The sequence below is a fragment of the Neovison vison genome, chromosome 1, assembly GCF_020171115.1.
Source record: "Neovison vison isolate M4711 chromosome 1, ASM_NN_V1, whole genome shotgun sequence".
In the NCBI taxonomy this organism is placed as follows: domain Eukaryota; kingdom Metazoa; phylum Chordata; class Mammalia; order Carnivora; family Mustelidae; genus Neogale; species Neogale vison.
The window spans coordinates 265497996-265524429 of NC_058091.1; the positions used below are offsets into that span (position 1 = coordinate 265497996).

Consider the following 26434-nt stretch of genomic DNA (forward strand, 5'->3'; position numbering starts at 1 on the left):
GTAAGGATTGCAGGAGGAAATATGAGGAAGCACTTGGAAAGTAAGCATTTCTTAAGCACTAACCTCAAAATTGAAGTTTATGATGAAAAGGAACATGCGCAGAACTCTGACTTTTCCTATTTCTCAAGATTTGCTTCTGAATTCAGAAACAACTGTCTCTGTCAGCCAGTCTGATGGAACAGTCCACTGCCCCTAAAATATTCTTTTAAATTATATGACATAATCAGAATGAATAGTACATAGTACACATGATACATGCTACAGAGTTTCTCGCTACTGAGGTGTTAACTTTAAATGCATGTTCTGAAAAAGCTTCACAGAGTAAAAGGCATATTCCATCTCAGGGGAAAAAAAGAGCAAGGAGCTCTTCTGTCCTGCCAGGATATACATGGCTATGACATAACAATAGCAATTTAACCCTTAATATGAGCTGATCTTCTCATTTTATAAATGAAGAAGCTGATATCCAGAGAGGTAGATTGACTATCCACAGACACACAGCAATGAAATAACAAAAATGCCCAATTCTGTGGCATAACCTGCCCATTGTTAGCACTGCCTTTCACTCCTTGACTTGATTATATTTAATAATTTTATCTGCATCCTGCCTCAATCCCTTGCATTTTTCTACAATGTACTCTAACAAATACTAGTAAACAGGAAACCATTCTGGTGCATTGGAAATTCTTTCATCCCAGATCCTCCCCTGTATGTAACATTGAACAAAACACTTCTGAAATACTACTAATCTATCTAAAAAGCTAACATTTACCAAGGGTTTACAAGTTATTTTTACTTAAATTTTTACCGTCCAATGCCTCAGAGTAGCATTTTATAGGGGGTCATCCTCAGACCACAATATCAGAATCAATACTTTAGAAAATGCAGAACCCCAGCCCATTACTGGATTTACTGAATCAGAATTTCTGATGACCCAAGAATTTAAATTTTAGCACATTCTCCAAATGATTCTGATGCTCATGAAAGTTTGAAGCTTGTTAGTTAGTAGATATTCTTATAGTTCTCTAAAATTTTATTGGTGACAAAAGCTGAGGTCCAGAGAAATAACATATTCAGCCACATAGCTAGTAAGTTGCAAACCTAGGATTTGAACCCAGGTCTTTTGTTATCATCATCATCATCTGAGGGTTTTCAATATTTGACACACAGAGTCTAGCTGATATTCTTTACCAAAGTATCAGCTTAGATTTGATGTTCTTTCTTATCTCCATAAATTCATAATTTTCTTCATTTCCTAACTCAACCTACAGCCTGCATTTTGTAAAGTTTAATCATTTACTGTCTACCATCATCTGCAGATCTCAGAGACAAGGGTCATTTGGTGTTAAAATGGAACAGAGAGATGTTTGATAAGGCTGTGTCAGATTAATAGGAGTCTCCCAACAAGGGTTGGATGTGAGAGTAGATGGTGCATTTGGCAAACTCTGGCTGCAGTAAATCACCATGAAATTGGCTAAATGTCCAGGAGTTGTTGGACACCACTGTACAGGAATCCCTGACTAAAGTGGATTTAATCACTCTCTCTCCGGTTCACTCTCCCCCTGGGGTTTATCAAATCAAGTCCGTGCCTTGATTGTGATTAATTCAGCATTCTGAAAAGGGAGCACAAAAAGTTACCAGTGGACTCCTCTACCACTTTACCGTATAGACATTGAAGACCTGGTTTAGCAGACTTGGAGAGCTACCCAAGATCCTTAAAAAATTCCTTTTTTTTTATGTCCCACAGTCTATTGACTTTGAGAACTTTAAGGAATCTAAGAGATGATGTAACCCAGTGCTTCTCAATCTTTAATGTGCATAAAAGCTATCTGCATATCTTGCCAAAGTGAAGACTCTTATTCTGTAGGTCTAGGGTGAGTCTTGAGACTCTGCACTTCTGACAAACTTCTTGGTGATGCCAAAGCTGTTGATCTCTGGACCACACTCAACAGCAAGGAGCTAGCCCAGGATATGCAAATGAGTCCTGACCCTAAAGGAGTAGTGGCTGCGGCCTTGAGAACTAGTCTGAAGGTTCTGTCGTTGATTCAGGGACCAACTGTCCATTTGCTTCGTTTGTGCCTCTCTCAGGTGTAAGAATAGGAAACTTCACCTCAACATAAGTTTCTAATGTTTTTAATTAACACTTTCTTTTACTTGTAGTTGCATTTTTTTAGTTCCTTTTTTAAAAATTGAGGTACAATTGACCTAACATTATATTAGTTTCAGGATTGCAACATAATGATTGTTATCTGTATATATTGCAAAATGATTGTTCAGTTAACATCCATTACTGTACTTACTTATATATATTTTTTTTCCTTGTGATGTCTCATTTTTATAGGCAGACGCTGAAACCTAGAAATGTCAGTAACTTCCTTAGGGTCATATAAGCTAATTAGTGGTAGAGCTGGGACTAACCAAAGCTGGAACATAAAGCTAGGTTTCTCTCTCCGGGTTGCACAATTTCATCACAGATTGCATGTGAAGCTATTTTAAAATATCTTTCCTCAGTTCTGTCATTGGCAGAGCAAGCCACAGAGTACAATTTAGATCCAAGAAGCCAAGAAGAGTTGAATTCAGACTCTGAAAAATTCTACAACTTTGAGAAAAGAATTTCTCTGTGTCTTAGTTTTGTTAATCTGTGAGATGATAAGTCCTTGCTGGGCCTTTCAGATTCCTTCTGGCATTGTAGAAGGCATTGAAATAAAAGACATGAAACCCATTTGATAAAACATAAGTAACTTAAATAAATAGAAGGCATCTTTATTAAAATCACTGTAGGATCACTTTATTTTTAACAGGATTATTAATTTTGGAAAACTGTCCCTACATTTCTATATATCTATGTTTTATGTAGATATAAAGATATATATATTTACATATATAAAATATAGATGAATAATACATGACCTTACTATTATCCTAGGTTGAATATTATCTGAAATTATTGAAATTACTATTTTGAATTTTATTAATGATACCTTTTTGATTTTCCATCCACCTTTAATGTATCTGGTCTGTGCAAAGCATGCAAAGAGGCATGGGGAGAGATAGAGAGAGAGAGAGATCAAGCAAACCAGTCAAAATCTTGTCAGTGATATCTCATTTTGGACTTCCAATAACAAGGATCCATGTTTCTTTATACACATCCAGAAGGAAAGTTGGGGATTTTTTTTTTTTTAATCCAAAAGACTCCAATAAACCTTTCCTTTCTTTTCATTGGTTTAGTTACATTACGCCTTTCCATTCCTGGACCAATCCCTGGTAAGGGGAGGGGGAGTAGCAAGACTGGTTTATAGCCATCAGGCCCATGACTAGGATCTGTCTCTCCCATTGTTACAACAGGTGGGATAGATTCAACCACAATCCACTACAGAGGTTAATGGGGAAATACAAAGGATTAGTTTTACCTACCTATGTAAACACAGTGAATTTACATTTTCTTTCCCAGTTGAGAAATGTCAGAGTTTTAAGTATTGTAACAGTGTTACCTTTTATTGTACACCTAATGATATGCAGGACATGCTGGTAGGCTCCTTAAGTATCTTGTCTCCAGCTTAAAACAAACCATTGTATAATGTGCTTTTGCTTTAAAGATGAGATGCTATAACTTGATTTTAAAGATGAGACACCTAAGGCTCAACTAAGCTATGGAACTTGACCAGGGGTCCAGTAAAGAAGCCAGAATACAAAGCCGATTTCAAAACTCATGCCTTTAAGACTTAGCTAACTATATATATGTTCTTATCTACACTGAAATCTAAAATAGTGCTGCACAAAGATGACGTACAGAATGTAATTTCATATTATCTCTACATCGTAATGAAACTCTCATTATAAACATATTTAATTGGGGAAAGTGCCTCATTTCTCATAAGAGAAGATAGAAATAAATCCGAAAACTTACCTTTTCTGATGAGTGCAAACTCTCTCTTCCCCAGATTTTCTTATCCTGCTGGCAAACAACAAAATGAAACAGTTTGAATTGCCTTTTGCCTCCCCCCACAGTAAGGATGAAGAACCAAACAAAATTAAGCATTAGGAAGAAATATTATTTTATTAGGCCTGTGAATAATGAGAGTTCTCAACATTACATACTTTCCCGGATGACCGAACCTAGAAAATTCACACAGCCCCAAACCAACAGGAAGCTCGCTACCAAAGGGCTGTAGCACAGAGTTGCACGGGTGTCTTGCTACATTCATTTGTTTCTTGAAGAGTAGCTGAGCAAGTGCTGTGTGGTCCTCTGTCACCACTGCCACAGCTGTTTTAGTTCAAAAACTGGTTTATCATCCTAAATCTCTCCTGGCCATGATGTAACAGTTCAATGCCTTTATTTCTACCTAACGTTTCATGAAACCTTCCACATTATCTTTATTATGCACTCTCTAGAGTCTCTGCGTCCTTCATCTGTCCATGACTTAGAACTTTCTCCTCTCTAATGAAAGTTACTGTTCTGTGAGTTTATCCTATGGGATACTGTTTTAGGTACTTTCTATGAATTCTTTTATTTAATCCTCACACCCACCCAATAAGGCTGACACTGTTCTACCTATTTTACAATTGAGAAAACTGAGGCTCCGAAGGTTAAATATCCTGCCCAAGATCACAGAGCTTTGTGACCTTTCCTTTTTTTTTAAACCTGTGTATGTATATATTTTGCATAATTGGTCCCTCCTTTAACCAAGTTTTTAATTTTTTTTAAATTTATTTTTTATTTATTTTCGGCATAACAGTATTCATTATTTTTTCACCACACCCAGTGCTCCATGCAATCCGTGCCCTCTATAATACCCACCACCTGCTACCCCAACCTCCCACCCACCCGCCAATTCAAACCCCTCAGATTGTTTTTCAGAGTCCATAGTCTCTCATGGTTCACTCCCCTTCCAATTTCCCCCAACTCCCTTCTCCTCTCCAACTCCCCATGTCCTCCATGCTATTTGTTATTCTCCACAAATAAGTGAAACCATATGATAATTGACTCTCTCTGCTTGACTTATTTCACTCAGCATAATCTCTTCCAGTCCCATCCATGTTGCTACAAAAGTTGGGTATTCATCCTTTCTGATGGAGGCTTAATACTCCGTAGTGTATATGGACCACATCTTCCTTATCCATTTGTCCTTTGAAGGGCATCTTGGTTCTTTCCACAGTTGGGCGACCATGGCCATTGCTGCTATAAACATTGGGGTACAGATGGCTCTTCTTTTCACTACATCTGTATCTTTGGGGTAAATACCCAGGAGTGCAATAGCAGGGTGTGACCTTTCCTTTAACCCAGTCTGCCTCTTACCCAAGCAGTGTGGCTTCAGAGCCCATTACTGCCTCAACCCAAGAGAAGATGAATGCTTATAGGTTTACCCTGAGAGTTCCTACAGTCTACAGGTAAAGGGTTTGGATATTTGTACTAGCTTATTTTAAAATGTAACGTGAGTACCTCTCATTGCACAAAGTGGCTCTTCCCAATATGAAGTCAAGTCAAAGTTGGCAGGAAAAGTCAGAAGGAACAGATGAGCTCCCTCAAGTTGTCTAACTGGGTACTTACTGAATATAATGTTGTGTAGACAAAGGAGGCCCCCTCTCTACCTTTCCCCCTTTCTTTCTCTTCCCCTTCTGGATAGGCCTGAGTCTCTTTTTATAAAGGCCCAGGGCCACATTTATTCCTCCTCCCAACTTCCGGACTCAGACCATCATCTCTTGTTTGCCCACCGTCCCTGCCCCATTCTTGTCACCGTTCCTTCAGCTGCACGGTGTATGCATGTGTTCCTAAATGTCTCCCCTCAAAACAAGAGGGAACTCTACTCTCTCAAGGGGACATATCAATCCTAGTGTACCCTCCAGCTTCAGTGTGGTGACTTAGAAATAGGACTGTCTGAGGGGTTTGAAGTGGCGGGGGGGTGGGAGGTTGGGGTACCAGGTGGTGGGTATTATAGAGGGCACAGCTTGCATGGAGCACTGGGTGTGGTGAAAAAGTAATGAATACTGTTTTTCTGAAAATAAATAAATTGGAAAAAAAAAAAAAGAAATAGGACTGTCTGGGTTCAAATTTCAGATCCCTTATTTAATCATCACATTACTTTCTGCAAGTGACTTAACTTTTTAGTCTCAGCAGGCCTATCAATGAAATGAGAGTTTGTTTTTTTAAATTTTTTTATAAACATATAATGTATTTTTTAAAGATTTTTTTATTCATTTATTTGACACATAGAGATCACAAGTAGGCAGAGAGGCAGGCAGAGAGAGAGAGGGGGAAGCAGGCTCGTCGCTGAGCAGAGAGCCCAATGCGGGGCTCGATCCCAGGACCCTAGGATCATGACCTGAGCCGAAGGCAGAGGCTTTAACCCACTGAGCCACCCAGGTGCCCCAACATATAATGTATTTTTATCCCCAGGTTTGCCAGGTTTGCCCACTTCACAGCACTCACCACAGCACATACCCTCCCCAATGTCTGTACTCCCACTCCCCGAGAGTTGTTAATAAGAGAAGCTACCCTAAAGGAGTGTGGCAAGGAATACATGCCACAATCCCTGTACAGTGCTTTTAAGTACCTGGAATACAGGATAGGGGCCCACTAAACATTGACCTCAAGTATTACCTGTGAATTCAATGGATACTTCTTGCGTCCCTCTCCGACATGCTCCTTGCCCTCACAATGACCACATCTTAAAGGGAGGATACACTTCCAACAAGCATCTATGGAAATAATACATAAGCAAAAACCAAGACAGTGAGGGAAATATCTTCATTGCCGTGAGAGCATATATCAGAGGACCTGACAGAGTGGGGTATGGTCAAGGAGGACTCCCCAATGGAAGGAACATTTTTGAACTAAGCTGTGAAAAATACAAGCTACATATGAGTAAGAAAGGATGACTATGGATCCCCTACTCTTTATTATCTGATGACACAAACATTAGAAAGTCCATGGTCTTATTAAGAAACTGTGTGGAGCTTATAAATGCTTTTGTTGTAATTAGATATTTGCCATTCATATTTGTTATGAAGGCATTTGTTCTGTAATCATACTTCCCTTAGCATCAGTTATTTTGCTCTTGCTGTATACTGTGGGTACACACTTACAAGCACACACTCTAAGTTATGTGGACTATACCACTTTTTTATTTCTGCTGAGTCACTTTTCACTAGTGCGTTTTTTTAAGCACAGTTACTAGATCCAGTGCTGTTCAGTGCTAAAAATGTGTCTCAGTTCCCACTCAGAAGATCTGGTAATCAGTGTGAACCCACGCACTCTCCCCCTCCAGCCCACCTCTGTTCAAGAGACCCACCGCAGCACCACTTTCATGCCCCCTGCCATCAAGAACCAAATGAAACTCTAAATCCATAGAAGAAAAGATCCTTGGCTGTGTCCCTGGCATCTCTGTGGAGATGAATATGCTGCTCCTTTCTGTTACCCTTTTGCTCTGTGTTCACACTGGAATCCTGCCTATCTGGTCTGCATTAGGTCAGCTTTTTGGCTCCTCGCCAAGTTAAATGAAAATAGGAGACAGTGGGTAATGTTCTTTGGAGGGAGAAAGTGTCTCTAATATATGGAAGTGGAGCTGCTGGTAGTCTAGATGGTTTGTCTGTTTTTGTTTGTTTGATTAGAATAGGCTAATTCTCTTTTCTGAGTCAATATCATACATCGGGAGGGAACTCTCAGATTTTTTTAAAAATTTTTTTTCCAATTTATTTATTTTCAGAAAAACAGTATTTATTATTTTTTCACCACACCCAGTGCTCCATGCAAGCTGTGCCCTCTATAATTCCCACCACCTGGTACCCCAACCTCCCACCCCACCCCCGCCACTTCAAACCCCTCAGATTGTTTTTCAGAGTCCATAGTCTCTCATGGTTCACCTCCCAGATTTTTAACTGCATTAAAACACTCATGCCTTGATGAGGATAGAAACTAAAACTTGACTTCTTTGCTTTTAGATGACAGATTGAAGCAGATGGTAATTTCCCTCTGACACAGAAGTGAAAAAGCAATGTGTAGTTCTGTATGCCTAAACTCCTCCTTATGGGACAAGGCTGGGTTCAAAACCTAGTAGCAAGAGAAAACCATGGGTCTTCCGACGACCTGGGGTAATTATGGACCATAATCTTTAAGTCAAATATAACCTGCCAGTGAGTCTTGAGATTTGACCTGATCGATTGCCACAATTTTTATTCACCATTCTGAGCTTTGGAAGCTGGAAAAGCCACCCCTCTTCCCTCTTAAGAACATGCACTGTTATCCCCCTTGACAACATGTGGAAACCCCACAGGGAAAATGTAGCTCCTCTTTTGGTAAAGTTTATCCATTTTTCTCCCTCTCCCTATGCCTGTGCATTAGAAACACTTGACTGGCATGTTTGCAGCTTGCGGAAAGAAACCAAAACAAATGCTCTCTATGGTATTAGTTAAAAATGGATTGGGAAATTGTGAATTATTGGTTACATGGTGTGTATAAAAATCTTTAGCAAGTCATCACCCAGAATGCTTTGAGTTGTATGAACCAGCTAATAAAAAGATTAGATCAATTGTTTCTCTCCAGCCTGGGACTGGAGTTAATTATTCAGATGGAAATTGAACTGGAACAAACCTTTACCTCTCAGGACCTGAGTTTCCAGGTGTTAAAATCTTTGAATTATCAGGACTGGATGGGCAAATTCTCACATCTACCTCAAAATTTATCGAAATAAGACTCAGAGTTTATATAAGCTCATTTTAAACCTGGCTCCATTCCACACATCCTAAAGATGTACAGTAATACAAGGCAAGTCCCTCCTTTGGATGGAAGAAATGTCCATTAAAATTAATAGATGGTGAATACAGTTTCCTTCACTTCTTCCAGCTTCAGGGAATTTGAGTATGATTCCAATCTTTTATATTTTTTCCATGCAATTAAAACAACTTCTGACTTTTAACTTCAGTTGAAACAGTAACTTTATTTATTAATTGGGAAGAGGAACCCAGAGAGAATTCTATCAGCCTTCCAAAAGAAATTAGTCAATTCATTATATATTTTATTAATTTTACTTTATTATTTAATGTAGCAATTTGAATGTAGTCTCATTTCCCCTAAATTGAGCATTCGTCCTTCAATCTCAATCGATATTATTTTTAAAAATACATGAGCTCTGTCATTTACATATCATTCTTAATAAATTCCACATAAATTAACACATATATAGAAAGGAATCATTTTCCAAGAAAAATAAATTTGATTCTGTGAAAGTAAAAGGCCTAGAAGAGATTAAGCCACAAAAAACTAAGAAGGCGGGACGCCTGGGTGGCGCAGTTGGTTGGACGACTGCCTTCAGCTCAGGGCGTGATCCTGGAGTCCCGGGATCGAGTCCCACATCAGGCTCCCAGCTCCATGGGGAGTCTGCTTTGCTCTCTGACCTCCTCGCTCGTGCTCTCTCTCACTGTCTCTCTCAAATAAATAAAAAATAAAATCTTTAAAAAAAAAAAAAAACTAAGAAGGCTACCTAGGAAGTTCAAGAACAGAGAGATACTGCAGAATTTTTCACCACAAGGCCCTACACAGTTAGGAAAATTAATATAATACTAGCATTGGGTCTAGATCATAGTTTCTGTTTTTGTTTTTCTATTATGTCCAATTAGACCACAGTTTTGAAGGAAGCCCCAGACCTACAGAATTTTTGCTAGGCAGATTTTTCCCTATGTATTGTTCCTATGTTATGCCATGAGTTTTTTTGAAAAGGCAATAAAGCCATTCATAATTATAGATTAAATGGAACTGAAAGACAACATTTGTATAAATGATACCTACAATGACTGATATAGAAGACCATAGGCTGAACCCTTAGATGTGATTTTGACCACTATAATGATGTTTAAAAATTTGGATTTAAATGTCCTTCAGGCAGGCCTGTATTTTTTAGTTTCACTTACTACAGGGCCAACTTTATTCCTATTCTCCATTACACCTGCTTCACACCTTTGTATGATCTCCCTAGCCAGGAATGTATGATCCTAGACTTAGTCTAACCCTCTAGTAATTCCATTATTCCAAGTTTTATTTTGAATATTTTGTATCAAGTATAGTGGTCAGCATTGGGAATATGTAAGCAATAAGATACAATCTCTGCTTACATGTTTGCTATCATGGGATGGGGGGGGTGCTTTGGAAGGAGGGCTCAGTTGGTAATAGAGGATTTAACCCAGTGGAGGGCTTTAGCAAGGCTTTCCTTAACAGGAAATCAGCTGACTAAGTAAACCTTGAGATATGCACTTCCGTATTCTACCTATGAAAAATTAAAAATTGGAAAACTAAACAGCAATAACTAGACCTACCATATCCTTTCTGTAAGTATTTCTCCTCATGTGAAAATAGTAGAGAAAGTACAGGATTTGAATCTGCAAACATAAATTTAAATGATTGCTTTACACTTCATAAACTTTAAGCTACTTATGAACTTCTGGATTTTGACAAGAAGGGTTGTTTATGAAGTGCTAATAGGACTAACTTTATCTCATAATGTGGCTGTAAGTTTCGAACACTTCAAAATAGCATACAAGAATAAAAAAAAAAGTAGAAATCTCAGTCCTTTTTTTTTTTTCTTACAGTTTTTATTTAAAAATGACCACCCTCCTGCAACTACCTGGGTAGTTAGTTCATCTGTATTTTCCAATATTTCTGTTCCAGATCTAAACTCCAGATTTGGTTACTATTTCTCCATTTATTTTGGTGGAGGGATCGACAAAGATATTAACCTTTTCTTGCTCTCTTAGATTCTCCATTTCATATTCTAGTTGGGTGAACTTTCTTTTCCCTCTTAGAATACCAAATGCATATTAGGTGGTTTCCTTTGAAAAGAGTACTTTGGATATTCCCAGAGGGTTAACAGTTCATTGCCTTAGCATTTCAAGTTACTCGGGTCAGAGTGTCACTTCATGGAAAATAAAACAAGATCTCCTATCCAACTAGTCACAGCAATTGGAAATTGCAGAGCTAGGATTTCTTGGAGTTTTGCAATTTCTCACTCTTCTCTTGATGATAGGAGTGGTGAAGTGGGATTTAAAAGAGACCCATTCTCACTTCCCAAGAGAAGTGTGCAATGCTGCTGGGCCACAGAGGGATGTGATTTGTTTTTCTGTATAAGATTATAGGACAAGGACATTCTTCCAGAGGACACATCTGTCAATGGGAAAGGTGTAGAAAAGGGAGCAAGAAACCTGAAACTATAACTGGAATTCACAAATTATATAAAAATAAAGTCTGCTTCTCATTGTTTAATGTGATACCTTTAAAACAAAACTGAACTCTGTTAACCAAAGCATGTTCTGTTCCTTGATGGGGGAAAAAAAAATGTTGGGATGAGAAATGGAAAGAAGGAAGAGAAAACCTCTGAATCCCAACGTTTAACATGAATTTACCCTTGTTTGAACCATCAGCACAGTGGTCAGTCTGGGAAATAAGTCAGCAGAGAAGTCCATCCTTCTGCCCAATAGAATGACTGAATCAGTGTGCAAACTGCCTTATTCACAGAGGATCATTCACAGGAGGCTCTGGAATGCTGGAGTAAATAAATCAGTCTGTTTCCCAAAATTTCAGCCTTTCCTTCTTGATTAAAAAGCAAAATAACTCCAGGTAAGGCACAATTTTCAGAGAGATTGTTGAATGGAAAACCGAAGACTTTATTCACACTGGCCTGCTTAATAGGGTCTCTCCAAAAACCCTTTTGGTCAGGAAGGGGCACTTGTGAGTTAAAGTTCAAGATGAGAAAGCAAACAGTATAGATTCTTGGACTAAAACAAGGCCTTGATATAGCTCTTGCTAAAGCAATTTATCTGCAGAGAATGACAGTTTATTCACCAGTCTCCTTTCCTTTTCTTTCCCTTCATCTACTTTTGCTTCCGTCTCTCTCTTGTTTTAACTGCTACCAACAAATTTCTCACAGCTTGAGTAAGTAAAAATGCCAAGACATGAAAATTTGATAAATATTTTATTATGTTTTCCAGAGCAATAAAGATTGCTACACGATCTTTCTGGTAAGGGAAGCTAGGTCTTGTTAATATCCTAATATCCTAATAATATCCTAATATCCTAATAATATCCTAATCAGAAAAAAAGAGTTTAGTGTTTTCTCCTGTGTCTCACTGGTCAAGTGAAGAAAAAGGCAATTAGGAAATCCACTGGGCAAGCCTGGAAAAGTTTGTGTGGAGACCCAGTTTCAAAGATGAGCTAAAGCACATGGTAATTGCTATTCTTTCCATTTTCTGGAATGTCTGCACCACATTTCTGGAATGTGTACACCACAATACAGAGATTGCATTTCAAGATGGCATTGAAGAAAGTCTCAAGATATGCAATTGTATTGTTTGATCATTAGAAGTAGGACCTTGGAACAAATAGAAGAAGTGCTAGGACATTCCATATCAACTCTGGGCAGATCACTAATCATCCAATATGGGAATTTTGGATTCTTTCATTTGAAAATTCTCATTTTCAAAATGAGAATATCAGAAATAACTTTCTCATAGGGTTATTGTCCAAAGTGAAATATTACAATTGGAATATTAAGTATAAAGCCTTTACTTATTACACCTATTACAAAGAATGTAATAAGTGTAAAGCCTTACTACAGTGCCTACCTCCAGAAAATAATAAATGGAGGTCACATATGCTCTCTATGAAAGCTGCTTGTCAACATGGTGGTGTAGACTGTGGTCAGAACTTCAGCTTTTTCTTCACTTCTCAAGGCTTCTGCTTCTTCTTTATTTAAAGTTATGCCCTTCTGCTGCCTCCAATAGACTGATAGTTTTCCAACCGTGAATTCAACCCCACAACCTGGCATCACCTGGGAGCTTGTTAGAAATGCAGATTGTCGAGCCTCATTCCAGACATACTAACACAGGAACTCTGGGAGTGGGGCCCAGAGACCGTTATGTTTTAAAGGGGTTTCCAAGGGATTCTGGTGCGTGTAAAAGTTTGGAAACCACTGAAACAGACTATACCATCCACCAAACCAAAGAGATACGGAGAGTGGTGGTTCCTAGATAGAAATTGTCTCTGGGAGGGCTGACGAATAGTCAGACCACAGATGTCTACTCTACTTAGGTGAAAGCATTGCAGTTAACAAGATTTTACAACAGCTGTCATCTTTGTGACATATGTAAATACAGACACTCTTATTTATTCCTCACTAAGGAAAATTTTGCAAGCCTTCAGATAACTTGCCCCTATCATGCACTGAGAAGACCCTCTTTGATGAGTTGTAGAGTACACATGGGTTTGGGGGCTACTGCTGTACCTCAGCACAACACAGTAAAAAAGACCAGATTCTTTTTTTTTTTTCTTTCAAAGATTGTGTTTATTTGATAGAGAGCAAGCAAGCACAAGCAGAAAAAGGCACAGAGGGAGAGGAAGAAACAACTCCCTTCCAAGCAGGGAGCCTGATGCAGGGCTCGATGCCAGGACCCTGATATCATGGCCCAAGCCAAAGGCAGACATCTAACCAACTGAGCCACCCAGGGGCCCCCCAAAAGACCAGGTTCTAATTCTTGCCCCAATTCACTGTGTGAACATATGTTAGGTTTCTTAACTTCTCTGTGCTTTATTTTCTGAATATGAGATCAGTACTTGGCCCACAGGGCCACTGGGATAACTGAGAGGTCAATATGTGATATGATTAGTCCTGGCTTCAAGTGGCTACTCACTAAGCTCCCTTCTCTGGGGTCAGAAGGAGGCATCCATCATGTAAATGGCCAGGGCACTACGGGAAATCTGTTTCCAGATTTTAGACACCTGAGCACGACACTCCAGCAAGAGACCTATATAAATCGAGAGCAAAACCTTAGAGCAGAAAAGGAATTCGAGAGGTAGTCTCAGGCAGTTCCAATCTTCAGACTGGTATTACAAAATTAAATCCACCTTTTAAGAAGACTTTTTTTTATTTATTGATCCATTCATTCATTTTAGAATGAGCCAGTGATAGAGCAAGTGTGCATGCACGGAATTAGGGGGAAAAGCGGGTGGACAGGGTGTGGAAGGAGGGGAAAAGAATCTCAAACAAAGCCGGAGCTGAAAACCATGGAGCCCCATGTGGGGCTTGATCTCAGGACCCTGAGATCATGACATGAGCCAAAACCAAGTGTCGGACCCTTAACCAAATGAGTCACCCAGGCCCCCCAAAATCCACCTTATTTACGACTCACAGAGGAAATTGAGTTACTAAGGGTCACAAAATTAATTTCACTCAGTCAGCATTATTTATTGAGCATACTATGTGCCAAGCACCATGCCAAGTGCTCGGGGATACAACGATGAAAGAGACAGACCTTGTCTCTGCCTTTACCAAGAAGTGTAGTCTGGTGGGGCAGACAAATAATAAACAGATGATCTTAATGATGAGCATTACGCTGGAATGTTGAAGGGCCATGAGAAAAGACAAGCCAGACCCTTTCCCTGCTCTGCCACACTAGCAATGGAGACAGCTCCCTCTTTGGCCCTGGCCTCAGGGCTGTTTTCCTTGGTAGTCAGGAAGATGCTGGTGGATCTGTGAATCCATGAAGACTTGTGCCCCCTCTCCACCTATGAAATGAAAGGCTGCTGCTACTCATCTCACCTCAACATTCAGAAGGAACTCAGCCTAGACTTATTATATTTAATAAATGTATTATGCACTATAACAAAAACATGTTTAGTGTTTATTTGTACTAAGCATTGTTCTCAGCCCTTTACTGAAGCCACTAATCAAAGCAAAATTAAATAATCTGATGAATTCAAAGCTCTGGTTTGCTCATACATTCCATGGCATTAAAAAAAAAAAAAGAATGGCAGTGGAAGATCAAATGTATTCATTTAATGAATATTTATTGCTTTTTAAAAGCAAGATCAGTCATGAGTTTTTGAGTGTTTAGTTTGTGCAAAGCGTCCTAAGTGTTTTGCATGGGCTATGTTATTTAGTCCTCTCAAACTCCAGGACACGGATGTGTCATTTCCCCCCACGGATGTGGCATTTTCCCCCACTTTACCTATAAGAAAAATGAACTCAAAGAAGTTGAATGATCTGCCTATGGTTTCAAAGCTAGTGAATGGTTCAACCCAGAATCAAATCCTGGGTTGTCTGAGTCCAGAATTAGAACTTGGAAACACTGTACTGTATCTTCCCTTTTAGTAGAAAACTGACACAGTTCCAGGTGTTAATTAGGCCATGATTGTGTACCTAAAAAAAAAAAAGTCCTCAGAACTGGTGATTCCAAGGCAAGTTGGGGAAGTGGATGCTGTGGTGTGCTGTCAGGGAAGGGAGGCAGCTCATTTCTGAGGAGGCAAGTAAAAAGATCGGCATTACCTGGAAGGCTTTAGATAGGACATGAGAAAATGGTGAGAAAAACTGGTCTTTCAGAGAAGGACAAGGTGGGGTAATCAGAGCAGTGTCTTAGGGCTTAACTCTGATGTACAACCTAATAAACTACAACCTGCTTGAGCTGCCTTCTTCTTGTTCCTGTTAATTGGGAAATAAATTAGAAATGAAGGTGGTTATACTTTATATCTCTCCACTTTACAGCCCCATGGTGAAGGCTGAGAGTTTTCTGGAAAAGCATTATTTTGTTTTTTAATTCAAGTTCATGTATTCCTTGATTATTAGTGACCTTAATTGAAACTATCCAGGCAGTCAGATTTTGAGGCTGAAGTATCTAATGTAGCACAACTTTGAGCACCTTATAAACTGATGCACAGGTTCAATCCACCCCCCCATCCCTCCCCCACTTCAGCCTGAGCAGATCTCCAGCAGTGCTGAGATGATGATGTTCACCTACAGAAAGCTCATCACCTGTATCTACTCCACCAACACTGCAAGAGCAATATCCTTACTGTTTTTTTAAGCATAGCTACTTAATCTATTTTCCCAGCCTACTAGCATCTGTGTATCCCCTGCATTTGTAGCCTGTCATGGCAATCTGCTTGCCTGGTACTTCTGTTTCCCAAGTCCTTCCCACATACCTATCTCAGTTAATCTCTCAAAACTCTATTCTCACAGTTGAAGAAAACTAGCTTCAAGGGATTAAATCACTTTTCTTGGTCACCTGGGTGGCTCAGTCAGTTAAACCTCTGACTCTTGGTTTAGGTTCAAGTGATGATCTCAGGGTCTGGGGATTGAGCCCTGCATTGGGCTCCACCCTTAGCCTGGAGTTGGCTTGTCCCTCTCCCTCCCCCTCTGCTCCTTCTCCACACTGTCTTTCTTTCTCTCTTTCAAATAAATAAATAAAATCTGAAAGAAAGAAAGAAAGAATGAATGAATCACTTTTCCAAGGTCAAAATTAACAAACAGAACAGCCAGAAAGCCAGTCTTCTGACTCTAAGTCAAATATTCTTTCTGGAGACTGTTCTCGGAGCAGCAGCCAGACCAGCAGAAATGCCATCTTCTTCAGCACTGTGATGATATTGGCACAGTGCCAGACACACACTAGTGTTCCATAGATATATTTCTTTAAATTTTTTTTATTAAAAAATAGATAATAGGCACACATCAGTGGCTCAGGCAGTTGAACATCTGCCTTTGGCTCAGGTCATGATCCCAGGGTCCTAGGATCGAGCCCCACATCAGGCTCCTTGCTCAGTGGGGAGTCTACTTCTCCCTCTCCGTCTGCCTGCCATGTCCCCTGCTTGTGCTCTCTCTCAAATAAATAAATAAAAATCTTTATAAAATATAAATAAGTAAATAATAGAGAAAGCTTCAAGAATAATCTAACAAATCTTGAATTTCATAGATAACAATACAGAAACCCACTGAAATCAGTTGAATTATCCAACTTAGAACAAAGTTTCCATAGTAAGAGTCCACCGCTCCTGTTATCTATCTATTTGTTTATTTATTTATTTATGTTGGCAGCAAAGCAGTTTATTGAGTGATAGTATAAAACTCCCAAAGAAGGGTTGCTATACTCCTGTTACTTTTATAATGCTTATTATTATTGACATATTTTTACCTCCACAAAGTCTGATAGATAATCATAACTATTCTCAATATAATGACTCAATAGAAAAGCAAAGATCCTGGTGCTTAGAGACAGGGAGACTCCTGAACATTGTTATGCATAGTGGCCACAGAAATTTTGCTACTCAGTTATTTTCCAGGTAGTAAAAATAAGAGTTAACAACCCAGAGGAGAACAGAAAACAAGCACCCAGTCTGAAATAATGAGGGTGCTAGGTTCCCCTCGTCCATCAGCTTCACTTTCCTTGAGGGTTGTGAAGTCATACTTTTCTCCCCCATGTTGTGCACTCTAATGATCAAGGTTTGGGTTTCACCTCTACCATTTAGTAAATATGTGAGTTTGTGAAATTTGGTGAACACTTTCACCAATGACCTAGGAAAGAATTCCTTTTCAAAAGTTGGTTGTGAGCCTTCAGCAAGAGTTTCCACAAAAACCTGGTACCTGGTACATGCCTTTGAATATTTGCTTTCTTCCCTGGGGCCATTGGATCCATCACTAAAGCCATTACCTGGCTCTTCCTTGACAGAAGTGTTTCAACATTTATTGGGTTTCATTTCCAAATCTTAGAAACTTATATGTCCACTAAGCAAAATACTACCATAAACCAAACATACAGAATGTCTAATCAGTGGACAGAGATTAATTGGTCAATTACTAGGTTCTAGCGTATTTTATAGCTTTTATTTCTCAAGAGATTTTAGATTTTAATTTATAATACAGGGTCATTAAGCCACATTTGAAAGTTAATTGTTAGTATATAATCTTAGCAGGCTTACTTTTACCTTCTGCATAATTCATGAAGCTCAAAACAGTTTATCTTCCAGTTAAGTGTTTGGTTATATCCCCTGTTTTCATATATCCTCATTATCTACTAACCATTTTTCCTTTATTTTATATTTCAGAAATTTCACTGGCAATTGGCATATCCTGATTCTCCACCAAAATAAATGTACTCTGTTATTAATAATAATGTGTTACATCTAGGTTTTATTATCTATAGCAGTTGAGAACTCTTAAAAATAAGACACAAATCTCTCCTTCTTTACAAAACAAAACAACAAACAAACAAAAAACTTTACATGGTCATTTAGTATTTAGGTATCACGATGTCAGTGTTCATTCTTTTCTTTTAGCTTAGCCAAATAGAAATCACCCGAGAGAGAAAAGGGTCACCCTATCTACTGGCCACCTTAATTCTACTCCCTGGGCCCAGAATTCCACTTACTGTAACCAGCTTTGGACTGACTCTCTTCTTCTTGAAACCTGCCTCCCTCCCTCCCCTCTCAAGTCAGTCCCTCACCCCACTCAGCCCTCGTCCAGGCACAGTTTGCCCAGGTGTTAATTTTCAAGTTCCTTGTTGTTCTGAGTGCTACTGCATTTTGGCACATCACATGATGCCTGAATTGCTATTGTCAAAACTCTTCTTTTACCCTCTTTATATTGACATAGCAAATTTAAGGCGGTATCTTGTAACTGTGGGTATTAAGAAGCATAATCGAATGAAGTTACCTGAAAATGTCTCTGGCATAGATAGCAAGTGTTATCTACGGTTTTTAGTTCTGGTTTTATCATGAATTCATCTGTAATTAAGCTCTTATTATGAGCACAATTCAGTAATTAATCCCTTACTACTAGTTCATGCCTAGCACAGTTTAATTTTGTATATATTCATATCAGAACTGTAAATTTTTTATAGTGTCATGACTTCTGATTCTCTGTATGCCCCTAAGTAGAAGCAATGAAAATGGTACTAGCAACAGTCTATGATATCATGATGTCATTACAGAAATCCTCTAGGGTTGCACTGTCATACCACTTAATAGATGGAGAAACTGAAGCTTGTGTAGCTTACAATGATGGAGCCACTGTTCAAATTAGGAATTCACCTACCGTCATTTAAGTAGTAAGTGGCAGAACCAAGATTTACACCCAGACACCTGGCTCCCAACCCCACACACCCAGCTAGTATGCTCCTCTTCCTTCTTCATCTCTTGAATACCCACTTTGAAACAACTTGGTAATTGACAGATCTTTGAAAGACGATCATTAGCATGGTGAATGTCAGAGTACCTCTGATTTTTGGGCATCAAAATTATACCCATTAGGAACCCATTGGAAGATATCTATGAGATAGTTAAACTGTGAGACTTTAGATTTGATCAAACTATATTCTCATCTCAGAGCATAACCTGATGATCGTCAGTGATCTCAAATGGCTCTAAATGACACACAGATTTGGGGGCCATGATGGTTGTCAAATGATGAACCATATCTGTTTGTAATCCCTCTCAGATAATGTAATCTCAAAACCAGTTCTCTCAGCCACGCTGATAAATGCAACCTAGCCCGCATATCATAGTGCCTTCTATAATTAGCACCAACAAAGGCTTCCCATTTTGATCATCATTTCTGATTCTTCTTCCTTGCAGATGGACCCACATGAGAACATCTTACTGAGCACTCTTGAGATAAAAAATGAAATGGCCACATCTGAGGCCGTGATGGGACTTGGAGACCCCAGGAGCACAATGCTGGCCTATGATGCCACCAGCATCCAGTACCGGAAAGCCGGCTTGCCCAGGCATAGTTTTGGCCGAAATGCCCTGGAACGACACGTGGCACAGAAGAAAAGCCGCCTGCGGAGACGCGCCTCCCAACTGAAAATCACCATCCCCGACTTGACTGATGTGAATGCCATAGATCGGTGGTCCCGCATATTCTTCCCAGTGGTTTTTTCCTTCTTCAACATCGTCTATTGGCTTTATTATGTGAACTAAAACATAGCCTCCCATGGGAAGCAAGGACTAGATTCCTCCTCAAACCAGTTGTACAGCCTGACGTAGGACTTGGAAAACACATCAATCCAGGACAAAAGTGATGCTAAAATACCTTAGTTGCTGGCCTATCCTGTGGTCCATTTCATACCATTTGGGTTGCTTCTGCTAAGTAAACACTAGGTCCTTGTGGTTTTCCAGTTGAAATGCAAGTGATTTGTACACATGTTGGCAAGACTGTGTCTGAGTGTTCCACTTTATCTGCCTAGTGTGCAGGCTATATAGAGGGCAATTATTTAGAAGATATTCTTAGAGGGCTCAGTAGCATTGCCAGTCATTTTTCTGAGAAGTGGTCATACCCAGATACTCCCCATCTTCATTTCTAACATTGGCATGCTGTTGAGATGGCACTGTGCTTATGAAACATTATTTGCAATGCCATGCAAACATGCTTACTGAAGATGGTCTATGCCTGGTCTTATTAAGGTGATAATGGTGTCATGGGAAGATAATTCCCACTGGATTCCAGAAGGTTCTCATGTAGATCAAACAGGATAGGGAGACTGCAGACAAAGACTCGGTAACCAATTTGGCCAGTCTTTGCTTGAGTGTAGGGAGTCAACACTGATGTCTTCCATTGTGACAGTTAGAAACGAGACTGCTGAACATTATCATGCATGGTGGCCAAGAAATGTTTCTAAAAAGCTATTTCCTCGGTGGTTAAAATAAGAGTTAATAATTCAGAGCAGAGTGGAAACAGAAGTGACTATTGTAACAAAATTAAAGCAAATGAGCAGCATGACCCTTATAAGCCCCACGCAGCATCTGGTTTATACCATATTTTGTACACGGCAAAAGATCCAGTGAGAGAGATTTTTTTCCCCCAACTTCACAAGCTTTTGATAGCAGATCTAAAGAAGTTTTTACAGTTTATCTAATCAAAAGACCACAAAATAAAAAAAGTTAGCAAAATTAGAAGTATCTTAGATGTAGGTTAGATTGCAAGTCATTCAAATACACTAACATAGAGCACAGACAAAGCTAGCAAACAGGTTGATCCTCTCAGACAATGTCAGCTGTCTCTACAACATTTCCCTGTAAGTTTATTTCTGAATTTAATAGGGTATTTCAAAAGAAGGATTTGTTCGTTTCTTTAAAGGATTAATGGTCCTTTCCAGCTTTTCTTGTTTCTGAAATCCTGATTATATTCTTAGGAGACAGACAAAGTAAGGCTTTGAAGAGATTGATTGAACTACATTTCCTTATGTGCAGTGAAATTCACCTTTGTATTTTTCATAGCAAACAATGCTTAAAGGATTATGTGCACAAGTAGAGTTAGTTTGTGGGTTTGTTGGGTTTGACTTTTTAAGGATGCTTACATAGTGTATGTTGCAACTGACCTAATGAGAGAAAATATGAAAAGTAGTGTAACATAAGACAAAAACAAAGCCACATTAACATGATGAATATTATGAGCCTCAGTTGATATTATAGAAAAATATGTAACTGATAGGCAGGCATGATGTATTGTTTTTATCCAATTTTTGAATTATGCCAGTGTGATTCTTTCTATACTAATTGGACATATGCATTCATATGTAAGACAGGAAAGAGAATAAGCTAATATATTTTATTTCTATCAATGTGAGGTTCATACTTTGCTTTTCTTGGAGAAAATAGTGAATCGCTAATTTCTCCTTAAAGTTTGATTTGATTGAATTTTTTCTTGGAGGATGACTTTGCTATTTCTATTTTAAAAACAAAATCACTTATTTTTCAAAGTAACATCCCTAATTGTGCATAGTAGCCAAGGCCAGTATTTGCCTGTGGATTAAATGTATGGTTTTTTCCCCCTGATAATTCAGCAGCTTGGAATATGATGGAGTTCTGATGCCTCCTATTCCAATTTTCAGAGAGAGGGGGCAAAAAAGGGTTTAGCATTCAGCTTTCTAAATTTTCTCTAAGATGGGAGGTATTTTTTTTTTCCTTCACCAGCAAAGGGAACTCTGGCCTTTATTTTTTGATTATACACTTGAACACCTCTGAGTATGGTCTTTGGGCAGAATCCAACTAAGTTTCTGTTCATGGGCTCAGAGTAGATATTCCTCAAGCTTCTCCAGGGATACGATTTCTCCTAGGCAATCATTTTGGGGCATCACTCTAATAAAGGTGCCTGTCCCTTGTTGCCAGGGGTTAAAGTTTGAGTAACATATATCAGGAAGGAGCATATCAATAACTCAGGTGCACTACTCCAAATTCCATTCTGGAAAGGTTTTTCTAGAAACAACTCCGAGCCCAAGTCTAGAAATGGGCTCTTATCTGCAATTATCATAAAAGCCATAAAAATCCTTGATATTGTCATTTATGGTTACAACAAAATTTCAATGTCCAGGGAAGTCACCACAGTAATCTAGATCAAAGTGAGACAAGAAACTTTGCAACATGAGCCTCAAAAGCATGTGACCAGGGATTCATTTCTGCTCACAGTGACAAAACAAAACAAAACAAAACAAAACAGAAAAAGGAGAAACATGGGAGCTTGATACAGATGCTCTAGAGCAAAATTCATATATTGGCATTCAATAACCACATAGGTAGAAACGACTGATTCATCCTGCCCAGATATCAGTAGATGTAGAATTTAATTTTAACTCTATTTTTATTGTAGTTGAATTGGATTGTAGTCACCAAATTGAGGGCGGGTTGGGGAGGGGTGCTAGATCTCATAAACCTTTGAAGACCAGTCAGCTTGATATCCAGTGGTTAAATTTAAGGACCACAAAAATGTGTTTTGGCAATTCTGATATGATATTACTATCACTTTATACATATATATATAGTTTTCTTTTGATTATGAAACAGCCAGATAGCCAGCAATTAAGGTGTTTTTCATCTTTGTGAAATTCATAGGCAAATTCTGACTCTAAAATGCACAGTCTAAATGAAACCTTTGATCTCAATCTGTATATATATATTGTACATGACTGCTAGTAGGTATGAAATGCATTTTCAGAATTGAAAACTCATGCAACATAATCATGTGTTTGCATAAGGAATGTTACAATTCTTTCTACTGCAATTTAATAACAGGGGAAAATACTTAAGCAGTGCCATCTAGACCTTTTCTCTTCTCATGTCTTCAAAAGCAGTGCTAAGTAAAAATATTAATAATAATAATAAAAATGGTTTATGAACCAAAAGACTTTACATTCTAGCATTAGGAACACAAAAAGTCTGTCAGCTTATAAAAAAGCACAACACATAGAGAAAGTTCAGTGGAATGCAGTGGGAAAATGAATCACGTTCATTTTAAGCAAGACCTGCACTAAATTGGCAACTAACACAATTTCCATTTTCGATAGGTGACTGTGTTCCAGTTTTATGATTAAATTCATCCTCAACAACAAAAACAGCAAAACAATCAATAAAGACAGGTCTTACAACATATCTACATGTATATATGTGTATATATAGATCCATGTAAACATACATACATATATATGCATTCATATGTTGGAAAACAAAAGGAGTAAGCTAATATATTTTATTTCCTTCATTAAACCAGTGTATGAGTATTTTTAATTGGCAGCCAACAAATCAACATATTGAAACTAGTAATACAGGGTCCTGAGCATTTCTCTATCAGCAGATCAATGCCTACAGTTCTTATGAACCATTGCACAGTTTGACACTACAATAGTACTGTACCTCAGAACATCGGGAATTAACTAGTTCTCACATTGCTTGTCTACTTGCTCTCTTTTTCAAGGAAACAAATAACATTGTCTATTGGTGATTTAAAAACAAAGTCTTAAGAAAACAGAAAATGATTAAAAAAATTCCTCCTTGAAGGAGGTAAAAAAAAAAAAAATAACTAAACCCCACCATGTTGGTTAGGGCAAATACTCTTAACTGTAGCAATCATGCCATTTTGCTAAGTGTACAGAGTCCATGTAATGTGAGCAACCATAACTTTCACTGAGCGTGTGTAAATATTAAAACAGATTTCTTAAATATTTTTAACTTCTAATTTGTATTTTATGGTAAGGCAACGTGCTAATTCTGTTTATGGCTTAAGTTCATGTGTTATAATATTGTGTAAATAATTCAACATGCTGTAAATGAGTAGTCAATAGATACAAATAATTGTTTAATTTTTTTCTTAATTTTTATTTATTTTTTACTAAGTACAGTTACTGCAGTGCCCCAGCAGAGTAATTTAAACACCCTTTTGCATAAATGGTTTGGGATCCCAGACAGAAGGGTTTCAATTGTTGTCACACACACAGCCACACACATGTACATGCGCATGCACGTACACACACACACACATACACACACACACACATTCAAACACACATACTCTCACTTTCACTTTCCGCTCACTTGCTCCCACTTTCATCCCGTTTATGGGAAATGCTGTAGTGTTTATGTAGTCAATGTAACAACCAAGAGATAGCCTTAGAAATGGAAATGGGAAAAGCAGAAGTGATCGTTGATAACTTGGTAGAGTTTTTTATATGTCAGAGTTCAAGAAACCAAAGGTTGTAACTTAAATCTCAATTTTAAAAGAGTAAAAGTTTATATTGATGGCACTACAGGAAATAAAAGTGCTTATTATTCATACCTGTTCCAGAAATTTATTACACATAATACACACAGACTTTTTTTTTATAATAGCATTTTGTCCTTAGATAGTATTATTCCTTTTAACCAAAGACTCCAGAATTATTAAAAAACAAAAAAGGAAAGAAAAAAGGAAAAATGGGAGAAAATTTAAAAAAAAAAGACTGCTTTACACCAAAGGTTTAAAAAATATTTTCCAAATACACTACGAACATTGTAAAAACTAGTAAGGAGCCAACAGAATGTGAATTAAGATACTGCCCTAAAGAAATCATTAAAAAAAAAAAGCAGCAACACCCTTATAATCTACTAGTTATGTGAAAATTAAAACAAAACATTTCTGTGGATATATGCAAAATTCTGACATCAGATTTTAATTTGCTTTGAAAAGTTCTTTTGTGATAAATATAAATAGATCCAAATGATGACAAAACTTTGTGTTTTTTAACTTTCAAAACCAACTGTCTTCTCTCCTGTCAAATGTCTCCTAATCTGATGCCCATGTGTGTGTCCTTGTACCACCTGAAACAAGTTGAGAGTTCCATCAGCTTGTATCTCTTCCTTTTCAGTTCAGTAATTTGAGTTCAACCACGGTCACTTTAAGCATAATTATTTCAAACAAAGTTGCAAATGATTTAAATTCCATAGCATTTTCAAAATTTTATTTGCATGGGTGTTTAAATAGTTCTGTTATGAATATTGTCCCTGCACAGTTCTGAATTGTCCTTTTATAAAAAATGATATTCTAGTTTCTTCACAATGTAGTGATTATCAGCCTTACTAATTACCTTGTAGCCTTTCTTAATATGCACATAATGCACATTTTCCAATGGCTAGAAAATGCAAAACACAAGTGAATATCATTGCATCTATTTTCATGTCTTTCTAAAAACAGAACTACTAAAATCTCTGGGATACATGAGATAGTAACAAATGAGGATTATAAATGAGTAGCACATAAGAATTATTTTCTTGAATTTAAACTTACTACAGCCAGTTTCAGCATGTAAATATATAATAATGTTGGCTAGTGTGTAATTCTTGAACTAAGAAATATAAATAAAACTTAAAAGGACGTGTGTGTGTAGTTTCATTGGGTTCAGATACATATATATATATATATATATATATAATCTATTAGTAAGAGCCAGTTTGTACAATCTCAGCTTTTGCAAGAAGCAACAGAAAGCTTCAGAACTTGGGACTCGCTGTTGGGAAGATTTGAGTTGAAGCTCAAACTTGTCACATATTAGGTATATGACTGTGCAGCTACTTAATCCATCTGTAAAGCAATGATACAACTACACCTCCCTCACAGGGCTGTTGTAAAGATGAAATGTAATAACCCATGAGAAGTCCTTAGTACCCTACAAGACACATGGTAAGTGATATGTAAACAGTAGATACTATTGTTTTGCTTTTGTTAATTATCATCACTAGAAGAGTTAGCATACATATCACAAATTATATTATATATAAACTTCACAGAAATTATTAAATGTTGTCTTAGGTATTTTGTATGAAGGATAATTAATTTAAAAATTGGCTTTAAACATGAAACATGATAAACGTTATGTGGTCATTCATTTAATATTCAATACATATCTGCTAGAGACATTATGCTAAGCTCTGTAAAAATTTAGTACTTATTTAATTCTTACCATATTCCTCAAGTAAAAGACACTCAAGATCAGAAAGAGTTTGCCTGTGAGAGTGGAAGGACTTGAGTTCCTACCCAGGCTGGTCTCATCTCCAAATCCTTGTAAATTCTTTCCACTTTATCATTAAATGTGGGCAACCAGGCTTATTCACCTTTCATTCCTTTTGGTCATTTTCCAAGAAACATTTGCTCAGAGCTTGCCATCTACCAGATCTTGTACTAGTACTGGAAAAATAGAGGTTGAGCATACAAAACCTCTGCCCAGTTAGATTATGTGGCACCTCTCAAATGAGTGGGAACTCTCCTAAAGTAAGCAAATCATTTGGTGACAAGCTTAGTGATTTTCACCTCTCGTGACTTTAGAATGTCCCAGCAGCACCCGATAGACACTATATATAAGGGAAGCATCATGTCAGGACATA

The 26434-nt window shown here is 38.0% G+C and overlaps 1 protein-coding gene across 2 annotated transcripts in view; it reads left to right on the top strand.

Annotated features, from left to right (window-relative positions):
- The window catches only part of GABRB2 (gamma-aminobutyric acid type A receptor subunit beta2), a 242750-nt gene extending 217323 nt beyond the window's left edge, over positions 1–25427 (top strand). For both annotated transcript variants that reach the window (XM_044230141.1, XM_044230147.1), the window contains one exon: positions 19382–25427. In XM_044230141.1, coding sequence (XP_044086076.1) covers positions 19382–19729 — 348 coding nt within the window. In that variant the 3' untranslated portion in view covers positions 19730–25427. The remainder of the gene's footprint in view (positions 1–19381) is intronic.
- Positions 25428–26434: the final 1007 nt, after the last annotated feature.